The sequence below is a fragment of the Marmota monax genome, unplaced genomic scaffold, assembly GCF_021218885.2.
Source record: "Marmota monax isolate L192 unplaced genomic scaffold, Marmota_monax_Labrador192_F-V1.1 WCK01_AAM20220418_F8-fsc00005, whole genome shotgun sequence".
Lineage (NCBI taxonomy): Eukaryota > Metazoa > Chordata > Mammalia > Rodentia > Sciuridae > Marmota > Marmota monax.
The window spans coordinates 10,096,770-10,116,430 of record NW_026692254.1 but is presented as its reverse complement, the minus strand read 5'-3'; the positions used below and the strand labels follow the sequence as shown (position 1 = coordinate 10,116,430).

Below are 19,661 nucleotides of genomic sequence, written 5' to 3'. Positions count from 1 at the left end.
CTGAACTGTTATTCTACGATTTATATGTTGAAGCCCTAATCCCTAGTATCTCATAATGTGACTGGATTTGGAATTTTCAAGGGGTAGTTAATTTTAAATGGGGTTGTTAGGGTGGGCCCTAATCCAGTATTACTGATGTTCTTTATAAGAGGAGATCAGGACACAGACACACACAGAGGAAGGACCCTGTGAAGACATAGCAAGAAGGCATTATCTGTAAGCCAAGGAGGGAGCCTCAGAAGAAATCAAACATGCTGATGTCTTCAGATTTCCAACCTCCAGAACTGTGAGCAAATAAATATCTGTTGTTTAATCCACCAGTCTGTGGTATTGTGATAGCATCGTTAATAGTCTAATATAAGAACATTAAGTTGGTAAAGGGACTATCCTTTAATCTCTTGCTTGGTGGGGTAAGGCACTCTGGGAACTAGATGTTGGAGGGACCAGAGACTCCCTATGCATCATACTGAGGTTTTGAATTTGGGTTCCCCCTTCCCATTATTGCTAAGACTGGAGGCGTCTTGACTACATTTCTATGGAGTATATGCCTGGTGTTCCACAGGGATAAAGAAATGTCTGCTGGTAAGCTATGGATTTTGGAGATAGACTGGGGTTCTTTATTGATTCCCAAACTAATCAAAAGCATCTCCACTAATTTCAGGTCCTGCCTGGTATCTGGAATTTCCCAGCCCAACATCTTCATGGAAATGATGGAGGGGACTGACTGATTCCCACTGATATTTTCATTGAAGATTTTCAGATTTCATTGCACACTCACAACTCCTCCACCTGCTACAATGTGCCACCATCTTTGTTTCCTGCTACTCCAGGTCCACTCTCTTTTTCCTTACTGGTTTTAGACTTTTGTTTTAAACTGAGATTTTAATAAAGATTTTAGAAAGGAGCTGAGATAATAGGAATATTCTAGCTGCACATGTCATTGAAATCTATCCCTTTGTTCTTTTTTTAATTTTTTTTTTTTACTTTTTACTTTAGTTGTTGATATATCTTTATTTTATTTGTATGCAGTGCTGAGAATCCAACCCAGTGCCTCACACATGTCAGGCAAGTGTGCTACCCCTGAGCCCCAGTCCCAGCCCTATCCCTTTGTTCTTAATGTCATTCCAACTCAGGCCAGTTCCCCCAGAGTGACCTTGAAACAGCAATACATAGGAAGGTAGTTTATTAGGAGGTATCCCAGAAAGGGCCATTGAGGAAGTAGAGAGGTGAAAGGGGGAAACTGAGAAGTCAGTGCAGGATGGGCCTAAAGAGCAGGGGATAGTTGTGTCAGTCCCACTGCGACATCTGGAAAGTATTCTGATGTGTTCCCTCCATAAGCAGTATGTAATCGGAGGTATTTAGCTCTGAGTCCCTCCACTACCAATGAAGGCTAACTACTCCCCACATTTCTGGTCCTCTTCTGTTCATGGCTGGGTACTCTGCTTTGAGCAGAAGAAGCCTTCACGCAGAGTCATGGGTCCATGTGATAAGAGGTATGTGTGTGGCATGAGCATCATCTGCTCTGTGTCCAAAAAATTGCTTTGAAATGTTTCCATTATTTCCTTTGTCCCAATTAGCTGATTGATAATCAGATCAGGTAACTTGGGATTATCAAAGAAAGTGCTAAACTACCTAGAGTTAGAATCAACATGAGCTAGCTGGGGATAGATAGGGTCCCAGGGTGGGATGCAATCAGAAACCTCTTCTGATGTCCTTTCTGATTCTGTCCTTCTGTCTGTCTTTCTGGTTACTGTACTTCTGGGAGGGGTCAGAGCAAGGAGAAGAGAGGAAATAATGCAGTGAAGGAACTCACATAAGCTTTGCAAACAATCCTCAATAAGGCCACCTAGGGTAGGGGATGAACTCTGGTACCTGAAACAAAATGTAAAAGAGTTTCAGGCAGAAGTTAACTTTAAATGGCAGATAGGGGTCAGATGTCTCTTTGATTTCATCATTCATCTTACTTGAAGGGAGGATCCCCAAGTCATCAATTCTTTCCCCTTCCTCGGATTCTGCCTGGCTTCCCCATCAATTACCTGTTTCCTGGATACAGCCTGAGGACTGGGTTAACTGCCCGTGCTTCATTCTTCACTGGTGAACTCTCTGTGGGGAGAGGTGACTGCTCTCAATACCTACTGCTGTGTAACAAACTATTCCAGGCTTAGTGGTTTGATCCCAAACCCTTTTATTGTGTCTCACAATTTGTGGGTCAGGAATTCAGATCAGATTAGCTGGGGGATTCTTCTATCTCCAATGACATTAACTTGAATCACTTGACTACTAGTTGATGGCTGAACTGCTCTGGAGGGTCCAAAATAGCTTCGTTCACACTGGGTACCTTGACTTCTCTAGCACCCTGGCCATCATTAGATGCATTTGTGCGGCAACTTAGGGCTTCAGGCAAGTCTAAGGACACTCAGGATGCAAGCTCTACAGAAGACTCAGCCTTCTTTCTGCAGTGTCTGGCTGGTGACAGGTGAGTTGCTGGGGCCAGCCCAGATTCAAGGTGAGAGGACACAGGTGGGAGTCATGCCAAGGAGCCTACTGCACTTGGCAGACACTCTCATCCAGTGATTCCCCTCACCTGGATGGCCCAGCTGTGGAGGGCTTACCCATAAAGAACTGTCTCTAGCTCATTGCTTAAAAGATTTGCAATTTGTGTAGCCAAGTAAATTTCCCTTAATTTAAATACATGTCAAAACAACTCCAATATGTACCTTTTCTCATTTCATCATAAACTTGTTTCACATGGGCTCCTTTTCCATTCTTTGTCATTGTTGGAGCACGACTGCCTGCTCACAACTTTAGGACATTTAGATGGGCTCTTGGTGGAAAGCGTCTACTGATTCTTGGTCACATTTTTTACCAAGAAAGACATTTTTGACATTTTGTGATTTTATGGCTTATTTTTTTTTTTAAGTGCAGCCTGTGGCCATGGTCTCAAGATCATATTTGAGGCATTGAGGCTACCAGTCAGTTCCTCTGCAGGGAAACAAAACAGGCTGATTCAATAGTGTTGATCTTTGGAATTAACATGTGAACAAATACAAAGACATTAAACTGATAAGGAGACACTAATAAAAACAAATATAATTAGGAATAAGAAGGACAAGAAATAGAGTCATTGCATGGTGTCAGAGCAAGCTCATATAGCTTGCTGCCTTGGGGCTAGACGTGAGCTTGAAGAGGTACAAGATGTATTGCAATTTCAAGGAACACATATTTGTTTCCATTATGAAACTGTCAACTTAAGTATATATCAGATGCTGATTACAGTTGACAATAGCATCCTGAGGAAAGCACTAATCCCCAGGGTAGGGTAACATTCTGAATTCTGATTCTGTGCTTATTGTACAGAGCAGGAATTTTTCTTCACTTGGAGAATTTATACAATGTACCTGCTGAATGTTCTACAATTCAAGTAAAAGTGTAGTAATGAAAATGATGTTGGCTCAAACCATGTGCTTTGTTCAGCTTCATGGTGCTGCCCGTGTACAAAACAAAGCTAGTGGTGCTACTGCACAGCACTGAAGGAAGCCCCAAGGCAGGAGGCTCTACTGGAGATACACAGATAGATACAGATCTTTGTGGACCTTTGACAGCAGTCAAATATGGCCAGAAGGAATCATGACGGATTAGATAAATCATTTACTTATAGTGCAGCTAGCAAACTCACATCTTTCTGTTTATAAATGTGCTATCTCCTGGAAGGGAGAAAGCATTGCATGGGATTGCTTTTTAGGAGATTGCTTTTACAAGTATCTTGGGGGTTGATCAAAGTGACATGCTATAGGTGAGAAAACTGACACTAGGAAAGACACATGATCACAGAGTTAGCAAATTCTGCTTTTCCAAATTATCCATGCCCTTATTTTTCTGCATGTTGCCCCTACTTCAGGTTAGTGGGTAACTGTAACCACAAACTCAGGTTGACGTGGGGGGAGCTGCATCTGGTGGCTGTTTTATGCTCATGAGAGATCACCACGATATTATCTTATGGCACAGAACATACTTAGGGTGAGTGTATGCTACAGGGAGGAATGACTACCTACTTTTGAATTACACTTCAGTTTGCATTTTCTTTATGAATCATTTTCTGTTTTTAAGAGACTCTTTTACCTTTGTTATTATCATGGTTATTTATCTTTGAAAGGCAACATATCCTGAATTCCAGCAAGATAGTAAACAATCCCTGCACCTGGACAATCCCTCTCACCGAGAAGGCACATAAACCATGCGGCTCATAGGTAACTTGCAGAAACCATGCAGCTCATAGGCTGGGTTTCTAATGCTTTGAGTGGGGAGAGAACGTGGTATTTGATGGGGGGGTAACCTGTGCATAAGTCCCATAGCCTCAAAGAAAAGAATGTCATCTGCATTGTTCATGGGATATAAACTCCTCCCCTACCCCAGGCATGACAAATCCATTTAAGCTTTGTGTTTGACCTGGACCTTGAGTGAGTAATCAAAACTTCAAGGCCAGGCTAATCACAGGTGTGGCTCTGTGTTTATTATACACATGGTGTAAGGGCCTTGCTGAGAAATTAAAATATAAATGAATTCAGCACTCAAGCAAAAAAAAAAAAAAAAAGAGGTTATGAGTTTTCAGCAAGGGGGGGCGGAATAATCCTAATTCTAGATAAAACCACAATAGAAAATTATAAATTGCATGAGAGGGGGAAAATGCAAGAGGGTGGTTAGCTGGCATATCACTCAGAACAATTATTTCCAGAATTAAATTATTTCAAAATAATTCTATTTTAATATCTCTCAGCTTGGTGTAGACTGCTCTAAGAGAGGTATTGTAGGGCTCTATACTATATAGATTTCTATGACAATCTCAAAGAGATTAAAACAATTGAAATAATTTCAGTGATTATGAAGGATTTAGAAATACATGAAGAATCCACAGTGAACAAGAGACCGCACTAAAAACAAACAAACAAAAATCCAGACTTAGAAATTCCACAGCTAGAATTTTCAGAACTGAAAATTAAAAACCAAAGTTCTAGATTGCAGAGAAGATTGACTAAAAGAAACTGAAGAGAGTGTTTACATGCTGAAAGATGCAAAAGAATTAACTATGTAAGCACAGAATGATGCAGAGATGGAAAAGAGAGCACATAGGAAGAAAAGATCCAACATACAACCAGTGGAGGAGAGAGAGAGAGAGAGAGAGAGAGAGAGAGAGAGAGAGAGAGAGAGAGAGAGAGAGAGAGAGAGAGAGAGAGAATGGAGAGAGAGGGGTGGAGGCAATATTCAAAGTGGTAATAACTGGGATTTGTCCAAACTGAAGATGGGTATGAGTCTTCCAACTGAAGTAGTTCATTGAGTCCTAACTGAGTACACATAAAGATACAGCATGGTGGAACTACAGAACATGGGTTGGAAGAATCAACAGAAGGCTCAATTCTAAGACTTTCATATCCCTGTTTTACTCTTGGTCACTCATCAATACCAATTAATGGGTCTGATTAAGCTATCACCCATATATAGTGAACTTCCTGTTTATAACTCTAGCCCATATACATATATACAATTGGTATCTTTACTGGCTGTCTCAACAGTAATCTCAAATTTGTGCCCAAGACCCAACTTGCCATCATCCTTCTTGGCCACTGCTCCTCTCAACCGCTGACTTCAAAGCCATTCTTCCTCATTACCATTTTTTTTTTCTAGTGATCTAGTGGTAAATTTTGCTTAACCTACCATCTGCCCTAAATCCAGACTTCCTTTAGTTTCACTGTCTTCAATTAAACCACAGTCTCTGGCTAGTTTGGGAAAAAAAATGGAGTACTTTGTAAAAAAACAAAGCACAAACTCTCCTTTCACTCATACTCTCTCACTGTTCCCAAAACATCTTTAAGGGGGCCCTCTAATGCCTGCATGGTGTGGACTCATCTGCCTCTCTATCCTTGTTCTCTTTCCTCCAGCCTTTCTGGGTGCTTCTCTTTATACCTTACCTGTAGAGCCTCCTGTAGAGAGTCCATCTCCTCACTAGGACATCTCCCTATCTCAGCTCACATACTGAGTCCCAGAGAAGGCTTCTCTGGCCCCTACTTTAGGTCACAATTCCATATACCATGCTTTCATAGAACTGTGGCACTTTAATTCATAATGTTGTATGAATGAAAGTGTGGCACAGAAGTTGTGGTCCATAGATATCCTTGGGGAAGAAAAAGCTTCCTTATAAGACTATGAGCTCCAAGGTGACAGAGATCTTTTAAACTTCAACACTTAACACAGAATCTTGTTCATGGATGGCATTAAACAATAATCCTCTAATGAATGAAGCAATTCCACAGGTTTCTTTTTTGCAGTTGTATCCAAAATATTTGAGTGAATTAGTGCTTTTCCTAAAATAAATTTAAACAGCTTGCTGATAAAATGAACACAGCAAGGATGAATGCTGAAGAATATGATCTCTACCAGCTGTTAGCACCAGAGTGTAGATTGTGGAAACTGAGTCTGGCTTCGGTGGGTTGGCCTTTGCATTAGTGTACTTGTCTTGAATGCTCATTTCTAGCGGTCAGCTCTTCTATGACTGCTTGCTTCGCAAAGGTGTTGGATTTGACTTCCTAAAATAGTACTGCATCAGCAGCTGGCATATAGCAGTGCTGGGCTAATGCTGGGCTCAGCCTCTTCCCCAGGATCCTCACTGCTTTGGGATTGGTGAAAGAATGTGCCAGCTGGGGGTGTGTCCCTCCTGGTTTCACTCTCTCAGGGGCCTAAAATTAATCTTTATTTTCCTGCAACATCAGGAACTAACCCTGAATGTGTGATGATACAGTGGGAAACAGGGAGGCAGGTGTCAGAATTTATTTTATAGTCAACTGAAATGAAAGTGAGGTGATGCCAGTTGACACCACCAGGAAGGTGTCACTCAATGTGTCCTCCGATCCTTAGTGATGCTGGGACACACCCAGAGGGGAACGTCTGTGGATGTTCACCTCAAGAGAGGGGCTTTGGTTAAGTTGATCTTGCTTCTTTATTCTCCATGAGGCAAACTGCTAGGGACTAAAAGTTGTGTCCCTCCCAAATTCATGTGTTGAAGCTTAATCCTAGTGGGGTGGTCATAGGAGGTGGGTCCTTTAATGGAGTAATTGAGTTCTTGGGTACTTATGAGGGTGGAGCCCATATAATAGGATTGGTACCCTTATAATAAGGGGAGAGGACACACATGTTCTCTCTTTCATGTGAGGACACAGGAAGAAGGTGACCCTCTGCATCCTGAAAGAGACCCCAGACCAGAACTGGACCATGCTGGCACAATGATCTTGGATTTCCAGGCTCCAGAACTATGAGCAACAGATGTTTGTTGTGTCAATCACCCAGTCTATGGAATCTTGTTGTATTAGCCTGAACTAATTAAGCTTCTCAGTCTGTCCCCCATTTCCTACAGGCCTCTCTGATTGCTAGCACAAAACATCTATTTTCCAGAAGTGAATAATGATGCTTCTCCTTGGAAACCAGGTTCCAGTTGACTGGCTTCCATAAGGGATTATTTTATGGAATGTATCAAGGTGTCTTTTGCTGCCTCCTGATTGCTTTGAGAAATATCCTGATATTTTAACCCCAAATTGAAAAGTACCTCTTCTTCCCCCAGGATACCTATGAACCACAACTTCTGTGCCACACTTTCATTCATACAACATTACCCTTCCCAAATAAAGTGTTATTTCAAAGAGGATATTGCTATAATATTGTTTTTCCTGTCCCTATTGGGGAAAAAACTTGCTTTTGAAGCATGATTTGATTCCACATGTATGCAAGACTGATAGATTCCCCTTGATTCTGCTAATCATGTGGAGTTTCAGCTCAGATAAATGGATGTCAAGCCATTCAGAAAGCACCACCATTTGTTCTGCCTGCGAGTGTACATACTCCTCCATTTTTGGCCCCCCTGTATTTCCCCAATTGGGAGAAGAATGCATAATCACAAATATGCCTACACTGATTGCTTTATTAGACCTCCTAATGAAGTGCTGATTATCAGAAGCAAGCTACCGGGAAACTGCTTGTTTGGAATCAATTCAAAAGCAAGGACAAAAAAATTTCCATTTATTGGATTCAAAAGAATAAGATCCAAAATATACATTTTGGTACCCTACCCCTCAGAGCCAAACTATGTGAACAAGCAGTACTGTGTGATGACTTGCTCAAGTGTGGCAGGTTGTTGTCTGTCTGCAGGTCCTCCTGGCATCAGAGGGGCATGCATTAGTTCCTCAGAATTGCATTTAGGACTTCCAAATGGAAGCTGGATTGAAAGGCCAGATTATCCCCTGATGTCACATGTGACTGGACAAGAGCTCAGATCTGGATATGAGAGCTTCCTGGAGCAAGACATGCTCCTGCCCTCTTCTCTCCTGTTGGATGGAAGTAGCTCTGTACAAGATGAGGTAAACCATGAGCTTGATTTCTACCCAGGTGAGTGAGGGTGTCTAGATTCCTGAAAACCACTGTTGGAGCTGGCCACCAGGAGTTCTCAATATATTCCACTGGGTTAGGAAAGAGAAAACCAAGATCTGAATATTTTGGTTCCTAAGGCTGTTGAGATGCTATCCTATAAGTATTTACTGAGTATTTTCAGCCTTGTGGATTCAAGATAAATTAAGTGGTGGTCATGTGCACTGGTGGTGTCTGGTTCTTCCTAGCCCAGCTCCTGTCTCTCTCAGTCCAGGTATGGACCTATGGGTTGAAGAGCAGCAGAATCATCTACTTATTCAGAGTTGAGGCTCCCAGAAAGCTCAAGGCTGATAGCTCATCTTATGCACTGGGATGGTCTTTTTCCCCATTCCATTTTCCTCCCTCCCTCTGTTCTCCAGGGCCCTGGGATGGTTTTTCTTGCTGAGCTGTTTCAGTGGAAACTTCTACCATAGAAACAGATGGTGCTGATTCAGCCATTCAGCATCCTGACCAGAAGCATGGGGCTCTTGGCTATTAGTTGTAAAGCCAGTTATTTGGTCTGCTCACCCTTTGTTTTGGGTAAATGGGTTGCTGTTCCTCTATAGATGATTGATATCCAACAGGCTAAAGATACTTTTGACTGAATAATTATGATAAAAGTAATTAACAAGGCCATTTTGCTTGGAAATGTGGCAAGATCCTTAAAGATTGTTTGGCATGCTCATCCTAAAAGGAGACTCAATTCACCAATCGGGAGAGAGCAATAATGATATAACATCATCCATCTGGCTATCATCTGAACCCAGGAGGCATGATTTGTAACTTTAATTCCTGTAACATTTCTTTTCCAAAGTCCCTCCTAAGCATTTTCGAGAGAACTGTGGCCTAGTATAAGCATTTCTCCCAGAGTCATACTGATAGGTTTCAAATCCATTGCTTAATGGTGGTATGTGGCTTTCAACAAATTTCTTTTCCTCTTTGTGTTTCAGTTTTCTCATCTGTCAACTGAATATGAGTTACTATGTCATAGGGTCTTTGAGAATAGTAAAGTGTTAATTTGTGTAAGTCTTTAGAGAACAGTATCTAGCACATAGCAGTGAGTATTTGAGTATTCTGGTCATCTATCACTTTAGGTAATAAATGTGTTAGATGCCCATAGATTTTGGAGGTTCAGCATTCAGGCAGGACTCAGCTGGGGATGATTTATTTCTTTCCAGTAGTATTCATTGGTGTTTCTGGGGGTCCAACTTGGCTTCTCTCAGATATCTAATATCTGGGCTAAGATGACTTGGAGACCAGACTGTCAACTGGAGTACCTGTAAGTGTCCTCTCCATGTGGTTTGGGCTTCCTCACAGTATGGAGGTGTCTAGGAGAGTGATTCCTTGCACAGCACCTAAGAATTCCAAGAGTGAGTATCCCACTGAACAAGACAAGAGTGGCGTGACACAGCCTTGGCGGTCATGCAGACTCTTTTTTTTCCTACATTCTATTGGTGACAGGCAAGGCACTAAGTGCATTCCAGAGTCAAGAAGAGAATTAAATTCTACCCTTGAATGGAGTAGGGGCAAAGTTGTATTGCAGAAAAACATGTGTAATGGGAAATGTTATCATGGCCATTTTTGGAGAGTTAGAAAGTATTTTAACTGTCATTTATTATACCCTGTGTCTCATCATCTACACAGGCCACAGAAGTTTGGGGATTAGCAATAGTTTTTCTCAAGGATGAGCACATAGACCATTAGATTAATTTTCTCATAATTATGGACTTAAATGACAATGCATGGAGAATCCTGAATCCTGAAGTATCCATCAATTTTCCTCCTAAGTTTTCTGTGGACATTTGGATGTAGCTAGTCTATAAGATTCTTTCTTTTGTTACCATGGAACAGAAATTCTCATTTTTGCATTTTAAAATATATGAACCTGCAGAGTTAACCACTGCTTGGACTCAATAGTCTTCTGTGTGTGGGGAAAGGGCAGTGACCAAACCAAGGGCCTTGTGTGTGATGACATGTCTGGGGAGGAGTTGTGGGGCAAGAATCTGCATTACATAACTAGGTCAGAAGTCACATTCTCTAAGACATTTTACATAAAGTTGTATTGTTTCTGTTACTGAAAGTGTATCTGTGAAACTATTCTGAATATACTGTTGATGCATGGTAGCGTGTATTTGTCAAAACACATGAAACTGCAGCACAAAGAGTGAACATTAATGTAATCAAATTTAAAAATTAATTAGGAAGCCAGGTGATGCCAGAATGGAATGCAAATTAAGACAAAAGAATGTAACTATATGTTTAATTTGGATCTTAAATATCTCCAAATGCTTCCATGTTAAAGGTTTGGTCCCTAATGCAGCAATGTTCAGAGGGGGGAACTTTGGGTACTGAATGGATTGTAAGGGCTCTGGAGCTAATAGATTAATCCGGTTATAGATTCATAGCTTATTTGGTTTGGGGGAAGGGGCTTTTTTTTTTTGGTTTTAACTTTTTTTTTAAATTTTTTATTGTTGGTTGTTCAAAACATTACATAGTTCTTGATATATCATATTTCACACTTTGATTCAAGTGGGTTATGAACTCCCATTTTTTCCCCATATACAGATTGCAGAATCACATCAGTTACACATCCATTGATTTACATATTGCCATACTAGTGTCTGTTGTATTCTGCTGCCTTTCCCATCCTCTACTATCCCCCCTCGAAGGGGCTTTTTTTTGTGAGCTCTTTTTTTTGTTTTCTGGCTGTCATGAGCTGAGCAGCTGTTCTATACTATCATGTTTTGCTTCACTGCAAGTTTAAAAGCAGTTGGGTCAAGCAACCATGAATTTAAACTTCTAAAATTGTGAACCAAAATCAATCTTTCCTCCTTTAAGATGATTTCTGTCAGGTACTCTGTAACAGTGATATGCAGCTGACTGACACACCGTATGACAAGTTTCTGAAACAACCTCACTAAAGAGAGTGAGGGGGAAGGATATTGACTCAAGTAATTCTGGGTGTAAGTGGAGATCTGTGAACTAAAGGCTAAAGGGAACTGCACATTAGTTCTGCACTCTAGTTAATGTTACTTCCCACAAAGAGACCAGTGAACAATTCTGAAGTCAATATACATTAATACTGGAATTGAACATCCAAGTAAGTGAATAACGGATGGTTTTTCCTACAGGTTTCCCATTGTAGGAATAGGAGGTTACAGGGAAACAGAGGGATACAGCTACAATGATGTATGACAACAGATTAAGAGTTGGAGGCATCAGTAAGAACTCACGTTTGGATTAATAATAGATATAGATGGATATATATGTGCATATTCAAAATAATTATACATGTAGAAATATTTTTACATGGTTAAATGTACAAATATTCTACATGGAGAACTAATAACATGAGTGAGTATATGCCCATTTAGTTCCTAGCTCTGTCACTGGGAGATCTGAGACTCAATGACATCCCCATAGAAACAAGTGTACCCAGCATCTAGATCTTGTTTCTAACACTGTTATCCAATACAATAAACTAGGGCTCCACTAAGGAAAAGCTGGTTCTAGACCTGAGCAGGAAAGATGAATTTGGGGCAGTATTTTTCTAGTGCAAGAATATAATAAAGTACTTTAAAAACAGAAGTATGTCCTATGAACAAATGGCCGATTGGCTCTCAATGACCAGACAAACAAAATACACAATATGACTTTGGATTATAAGTCCTGAATTAAAATAAATACTCAAGCGTCATTGTATTTACTTCTGAAGCCCTGCTCCCCGCCCCCCTGTAGTTTATAGTTTATTGTTCAAAATTTTAGTGGTGAAAAGCAGAAAGAAATAAAAAAAAAACACGCATGTGCGCACGCGCGCACACACACACACACACAAGATTGCAGGGAATCATTTTGTCCTAGTCAATGCCAACACCTTGCCGGCATGGTGGTGTCTCTCAGTCACTTAGACTGAGGAGCTCAAATGCACCAACCTGTCTCCCCAACTTAGGGATGGTGGAATTCTCTTTAGAATTCCAGGGCTCATTTTTGGTGAATTTGTGTAGAGAGAATGTGCCTTGTTCTCACCAACCTCATGGATTTTAATCTGTGGTGGCAGGGACATCTGCTTCACAAACCATCACTGCCACTGTCCCATCGGAAGCATCCTATTTGAGCAGCAGAACACAGGTGTCCATTCATACCTCAGTTGGGATGCGCATCTCTTTCTGTCCATCTTACAGCAGTCTTGCGCCTCGGGGTAGCATTCTCCCTGGCTACTTCTCACCTCTCACCTGGCAGGTTGGCATCTCTCCTGGCTCAGACAGCACACTGCTCTGTGTTGTGATCACCTGTGGGCCTCTGTGGTCTTGATACTAGGATGACACCTCCTCACCTCTGCTTATGGTCCCATGTTTGTCATTCTCCACTGACATCAGCTGTACCCACTGCCCTGGAAAAGAAGACCACAGGGCTGCCTCCCAGGCCCAGGCTGTGGCATCTTACACAGTCCTGAGACCCTGACCTCTGACATTTTATACTCCTCAGCTGCCCTTACACATATTCCATAAATAACACCAGCTGCTCATTCTGTGAACTTGGAAATGGAAGCAATCACACGCCCATGCTGAGAGTCATGGAGAGCTTTACATCAGAGCAACATCCTCTGGTTTCCTGTTCAATATGTCATCTTGACAACTGCAGTTCTTTTTATTTTTTTTCCTGCTTGTTGGTTTGTTTGTTTTCAGTAGCAATCACATCCACTTATATTCATTCAGAGGCACATTTAAAAACATACAAATTCTATTTTTACCTTCTACCATATTGCTGTGCTTAAAGTGTTTGCACTCTTGTCAATTACTGACAAGATATTTCTTCAAAAAATCCAATTTCACACCTTCAGCAGAAAGACCACGGCCAGTGCACATGAGGGACAGGGACCTGTTTTAGAGCTGTTCCAATGTCCTTGCATGGTGACCCCATGGGGGCCTCCTCCCTGATAGGGCATCCTTTTAGCCTCTTTTTTGATCCTGCTCTTCCCCGTGTGAAGTCAGGTTGTTTTTCTCTAATATGGTATTGTCATGATAATGCAGGACCTTTGCAAACCCTTGGTAATTTTCCCCCAGTTCTGTGCTATAGGAAGTAAAATGAGGCTGGGTTTTGCTTTCCAGAGCATAGGATGTCCCTTACCTTTGGTATTCACTGCTCATGGTAGGCAGCTATTATCTGGATGGCTGGTTCAATTTCCTGGAATTCCAGATGAACTCTTTGGTGAGACCTAGGTGCATTTCCCCTGGTTTTCTCCCCTTGTTCATCTTCCCCCTGTCCTTAAGGCTTCTTGTCTGGCCTCTGTGATGTGTTGGATCCTCTAATAGCCAGCAGGAAGTGTCTATAGGTCCAGCATCAGAGGATGTGCAGGCATTGATGGGTTTAGCAGAATCCAAGGCAGGGCAGAGGTGAGAACACTCTTGTTTCCTTTGGACTCCCCACCATGGAACACCTCTCTATTTCTCTGAATTAACCATGAAATGTCAAGAATATTAGGAAATGTTATAAGTGAAAGCAGTGAGATGCACAAAGTATGTCTACTCTGATGAAAAGGAAATGGTGACAGTACTTTCCAGAGGCAGACACGCGTGATGCCTTGTACATGATGTACAGATGTGTATACATGCATGGCTGATTCTGGAGGTGGAAGGAAGGGTGGTGGAGGTGGGTAACATAGGTTACTTTGGGAAGGCGATAATGGGGCAGCAGGACCCAAGTGCAACACAAGGGGGAGTAAAGACTGCACTAAAAAATAAGTGGCATGTGTAAGTAACTGCATTGGTATAATTGTGCAAAATTATTTGTGCACTGTATGAATGTAGTGAAAGTGAAAATTTATTAAGAGAGTATTCCAATGGTTGGTGCCCTTCTCAAGATGTGTATTCAACTTGAAAATTAAGTAATGGAAAAACGAAAGCTAGGGAAAGACCCATCCATCACAGAGACAATACCCTCATTGTCTGTTTGGGATGTAGGCCAAGATCCCTTGTGACTTCAGTCAGGCTTTGTCACACAGAGAGTTTCCATTCTTTAGCATCCCAGGTGGGAACTTACATAAGACAAGAGAATGAAGTGGTCATTCAGAAAAGTAGAAAATATCTGCAAACGATAAAGCTGTGTTATTGGGAGCTCTGTGAAACATATGCAGGAAGTAGATGGAGAAATAAAACACGAGTGATGGATTTTATGTCAGGACAATGGGCTCTGCGCTATGTGATTTTCTCCTTTGTCCTCTTCTCCTGGCGGGAAGAATGCTTATCTGATCTCATATGTTCATGACTCACGGCATGAAGCCAGCTGTCAGACCCACAGCCCAGTGATAATAAGGGGGGTGGGTCTTTACTGGCTTTTCTTTCTGTGTTCTAGAAGGCTTGATGCTGGCAGGGTAAGGGGTGGTTAGAAGCACATGCGTTCCTGCCATCTCGGGTGGGCAGAAGCAGGGAGGGACTGAAAGCTCAAGTCAGGCAGGGCAGCCAGGTTGCTTCTCAGGCTTTCCCATGGGAGTGGCTCATTCAGACAGTCTAGGAGACACCAGTACAGACTTCTGCTTTCTGTTAAAGCACTGCAAGATGCTGCAGTCAGCTCACCTCATCTGTGAAGAACCAGATTCCCAGTGCTAAGTTTCCTTCCAATAACTAAAGAAGAGATTTAGGACTCCTCAGACTGAAAAATAGCATTTTAACAGATAGTTCCACCAAAAGTTTCCTTCCAATAACTAAAGAAGAGATTTAGGACTCCTCAGACTGAAAAATAGCATTTTAACAGATAGTTCCACCAGAAGAAAATGTTGGTGATAAAGCTCATGCACAATATATCAATAGCTGTAATATAAAAAGAGTGTCTAAGGATCAATAAAATGTAAAACCTACATAAAGTAGGTAACGGTATGAACTAGCAATTTACAGAGAAAATAATAAAATAGTAAAAAATCAAATACATATATAAAGCTGTCTAGCATTATAGTAACCAATGAAATGCAAACTAAAAAGCCATAGATCTCTATTTTTATCTATCAGATTGTTGAAAATTGAACACTGGACTCCCGGTGGAGAAGCTAGGCATTCACATTTTGTTAATGGGAGTAAAAATTTGGTACCGATGTCAAGAGGACAACATATAGAAATCTAACTAAATTTACATGTGGATAACCTTTGATTCAGTTGAATTTCACCTGTGGATATAGCTGCATAAGGAGAATTGAAACAATTAATATGTCCATTTTTAGATTTTAAGATTGATTAGATTATCACACATTCATACATCAGAAATTCTACAAAATTATTAAACGTGTCTAATGTCTATACTTGTGAAGAGGTGGTCTCCTCAGAGGGGTGGCTTTGAGGAAGGGACATGGAGAGCAATGTTCACTTTAGTCCTTTCATTTACCTCCTTCTTCTATTGATTATGGAGTGTACTACTTATGTAATTTGAAAAGACAGTGAATTAATAAATTGAAATGTACACCTATGTGAGCACATAAGAAATATGAGGCTAAGTATGGGGAATGCTGGTGAATTGGAAGGAACAGGTCTTAAAAGTACCAGATGGAAATATGAGTCCTAAACAAGATACAGGATAGAGGCCCCTGAAGCAGGGGCGTTGTGCACTTTAATAATCTCCTAGGCACTGGGGTTCATTAGGCAGACCCTGGTGGATCAGGAAGAAACTTTGGCATCCATCAATACAATGGGTCTCAAGTGTGAGCTGCAGTAGCATCTTTGAAAGGGCTGGTTAACAAAGATCCCTTTGCTCCAGGTTAAGTGCCTGATTCAGCAGGCAAGGGTGACACCCAGAAAACTGCATTCTTAAGAACTTCTCAGATAATGCTGGTCTAGAGACCACTCTGGAAAAAATATCACCTTGGAGACAGTAAAAGAAGGGCATCTTACTGAATTTTGTCACCCCTTTAGTATGATAAACTTGAGTTAAAAGGTCCCAACTTAAAAGTGTTCAACAAAGATATGCAGAAAATCCACCTCTGTGAACATTAACTATGATAATCAGTTGATATTTATTTCTGAGCTCTCTTCTGAGCCTCCTTTGTCCTGAGTGCTGGGGACTCTGCCAGGGATCTAGAACACAGGTGGGGTGCACCACATCGTCACACCCTGCAGCTTGGACTTTAGGGTTTGGGTAATGTTGGGAAGACAGGCATTAGTGAGGTGACAGAGCATGGGAGTGGGCGGCCATCCAAAGACCTGCAGACCGTGGAGAGCTGCAAGCTCCTGTTTTCACTCAGGACTGTAACATCTGCCCTGATGGGTGGGGCAAGGCCATCCCAGGTCTGGATGCGAACTTTGACCAGAGTGAGGCAGTTTCCAGGCACACCTCACCAAATGTTTATGAATATTTATAATGGACTAAGCTGGCTGCAGGCTACCAAACCACATCATGTTTGCATTATACATAATCCATCCATTGCTTCTGATTTTCCTGGGGAATGAGGACCAAAAAAGAACACTCAACAACCATTGGAAATGATGGGAAAGATTATCCTGCACTGTGGAAGCTTCAGCTTTACAAACTAAAAAGAGAACATTTCGTATAATCCAGGCCAGTGTCCTGCAGGGCCTTCATAAAATACCATATTTCTTCCAAGTTCTGCTTTGGCTTCTCATAAATGTTTTCCAGAAGGGAGGAGAACAGTGTGAATGGCCCTGTGTCTGGAAGCCTGTATGGTTTTTCCACAATGAGGTCCCCTCTTGGTACAAAGAAACTTGTGTCGTCATAATAGATCACTGCCCTCTTCCTCAAACACCTACTAAATACACAAAGGAGATCTCCTTTCCTTGCTTTCTGCCAGCAGCCAAATTACCATCTTGTTACCTGAACTTTTCACAAAACACAAAGAGAGGACCCCTCATGTCCTTGGGACAGTATTTATAAAAATCTCATGGAAACATTCAAACTCCTCTCCAGCAGCTATTTTGAAAAAAACATGAACAGATGGTAAATGTTTGGAGAGATGGCTATGCCAATTACCCTGATCTGATCATTACACACCCTGTACATGTATAGAAATGTCAACACTGTACACCATAATATGTATAATTACTATGTTTCCATTAAGAATAAAAAGTAAATTCAACAAGAAAATTTACAACTAGAAGTACTTCTTAATCGATGGACATGGACCATTAATAGGGTCAAGTAGGAAAAAGAAATTAATGAAAAGGACCCAGCCTGCATTCCTGAGATCTTCAGCATATTTACACTGGTGTTATAATTAAATTATGTGCTAATCCAAGCAGCAAGGGATTCCACATGACTTAAAATGCTTACGGTGAACTGATTTCCATACTCCTCACTCCCTCCCCTCCGCTCCCACCCATTACCAGTAGTCTCCACTTAGTAGCACATTTGGAGAATGAACTATTCCAGTCCAGTCTCAGGGCTACTAAGGACAGCATTAGATAATTAGATTAGAGGGACATGCTTAGCTGGATGGTAATAATCCTCTGCCCACAATTTTTGAAAGTCCTGATTGATATAAATATAAGCAAGTTAAACTTTTTTTCTCAATGTTTGATCCCTGGTCTTAAGAAATGATCAACCTGCAAGTTGGTTATTAAAAAAAGTTCAGTAATATTCCATTATGTATATATACCACATTTTCTTTATCCATTCATCTGTTGAAGAGCATCTAGGTTGGTTCTATAACTTAGCTATTGTGAATTGAGCTGCTCTAAACAAAAATGTGGCTGCATCACTGTAATATGCAGATTAAGTCCTTTATATGAGGTACAACCAGAAGAATGAGAAGTTATACTCTATGTATGATGTGTCAAAATTCATTCTACTGTTATGTATAACTAATTAGAACAAATAAAAAAATCAAGTAATACTTGAGTATAGAAGTAGCCTGCGAAGCTTTTTTTTTTTTTTTTTATTAAAACTCTTTGAAGAAGCATTACAAATAAGGCTGGTTTCACAGGAGATGTTTCTGCAGATTATTTACAAAGAAAAGTATTATAGGAAAGAAGGCTCATTGGGCCTTTTCCTGCTTTTATTTTTCTTTTTACTTTTTAACAATGGGTTTGTTTCTAGGTGAGACTCCTTAATGCACAAGCATCTGGACATATCTTTTATCTTGAAGTTATTCTCCCAAGATCCTTCCCAATATACTTCTAGAAACTAATAATGTTTTTTTTCTTATCAGCAATGTAAAATTCTCACATTTTTATGTTAATAAAACTTTTGGTAAATTCATTCAGGATGAAGAATTTTGGATTTGAGGTTGACAGTCTTTGGAGTATATGGCTTATGGTGGTGCTTCTAGATTAGACAATAAGGCCATTGTGTCTATGGGTATGGAACATAGTGGCAGATGAGGCCCTTCCATGCCTCTCAGTGGCCCTTAGTTGTACCGGCACCTGCCACAGACCTCACACCTATTCATGGATATTTCAGCTGTGTGATCTCTCCATCATTCCAGCTGAGCTGTGGATGGAAGCCAGGCCATGGTTTCCAACCGTGGGCCCAGAACTGCTGGGAAATTCTATAAGCCTGTTTTGCAATTTCCCTGTTTCTTTTAAAGCCACCTATGCCACAACATCCTCATCGATTCACTTGGTTTTCCTTGTATAAAACAGAGACTCATCAGAGGAATATTTATTTCTCATCATGGCTCTAGGTAAAATGAACACCCTGCAGATGATCAGGAGGATTCATGATCCTCAGTTGAAAACCTCCTCTCTCACTTCCCATTAGAAGCCATGCTAGCTCATCTTCTAGATGAGCCATTGCTGGATCTCGATTGAGCACTCCATAGAATGTTCTTTTTCATTCTACAGCATGTATCATAGCATGAGTGGATGATGCATGAGTGATTCTAGAACCCAAGACATCCAGAGAAGGGGTGCTGCTGCAGTCATGTAAGAAATAAATATTTCTCTATCTGGAGTGGGAGGGGCTCGGGCCCATTGACCATGCTCACCTGCCTGGTACACTGTTCTGATCTAAAGGATTCGAAGGATCATTTAGATCAAGTTTAGATCAACTCTTCAACTGTTTCTATTTTCCTGGGTAGTTTCCAATGTGAGGCTATGACAAATAAAGCTGTTATGCATAATCTTTTACAGCTTTTTGTGAACACATGGGTTTGTTTCTCTTGGGCAAATTTCTAGTGTGAAAGAGGGAGGTATATGAAGTTGATAAGAAAACATCAGGCCAGGATTAATCCCATGCCTGTAATTCCAGCAATTTGGGAGGCTGAGGCAGGAGTGTCACAA

At 41.1% G+C, this 19,661-nt stretch overlaps 1 protein-coding gene across 6 annotated transcripts in view; it reads right to left on the bottom strand.

The window, feature by feature from the left end:
* The window catches only part of Syndig1 (synapse differentiation inducing 1), a 198,732-nt gene that overhangs the window by 15,224 nt on the left and 163,847 nt on the right, over window positions 1-19,661 (bottom strand). Inside the window, exon 4 of one of the 6 annotated variants that reach the window (XM_046435328.2) lies at window positions 1,814-1,872. The exons of the other annotated variants lie outside the window; for them this stretch is intronic. Coding sequence (XP_046291284.1) covers window positions 1,834-1,872 — 39 coding nt within the window. The 3' untranslated portion in view covers window positions 1,814-1,833. Of the gene's footprint in view, window positions 1-1,813; window positions 1,873-19,661 lie in introns of those variants that run through there. 6 annotated transcript variants of the gene reach the window in all.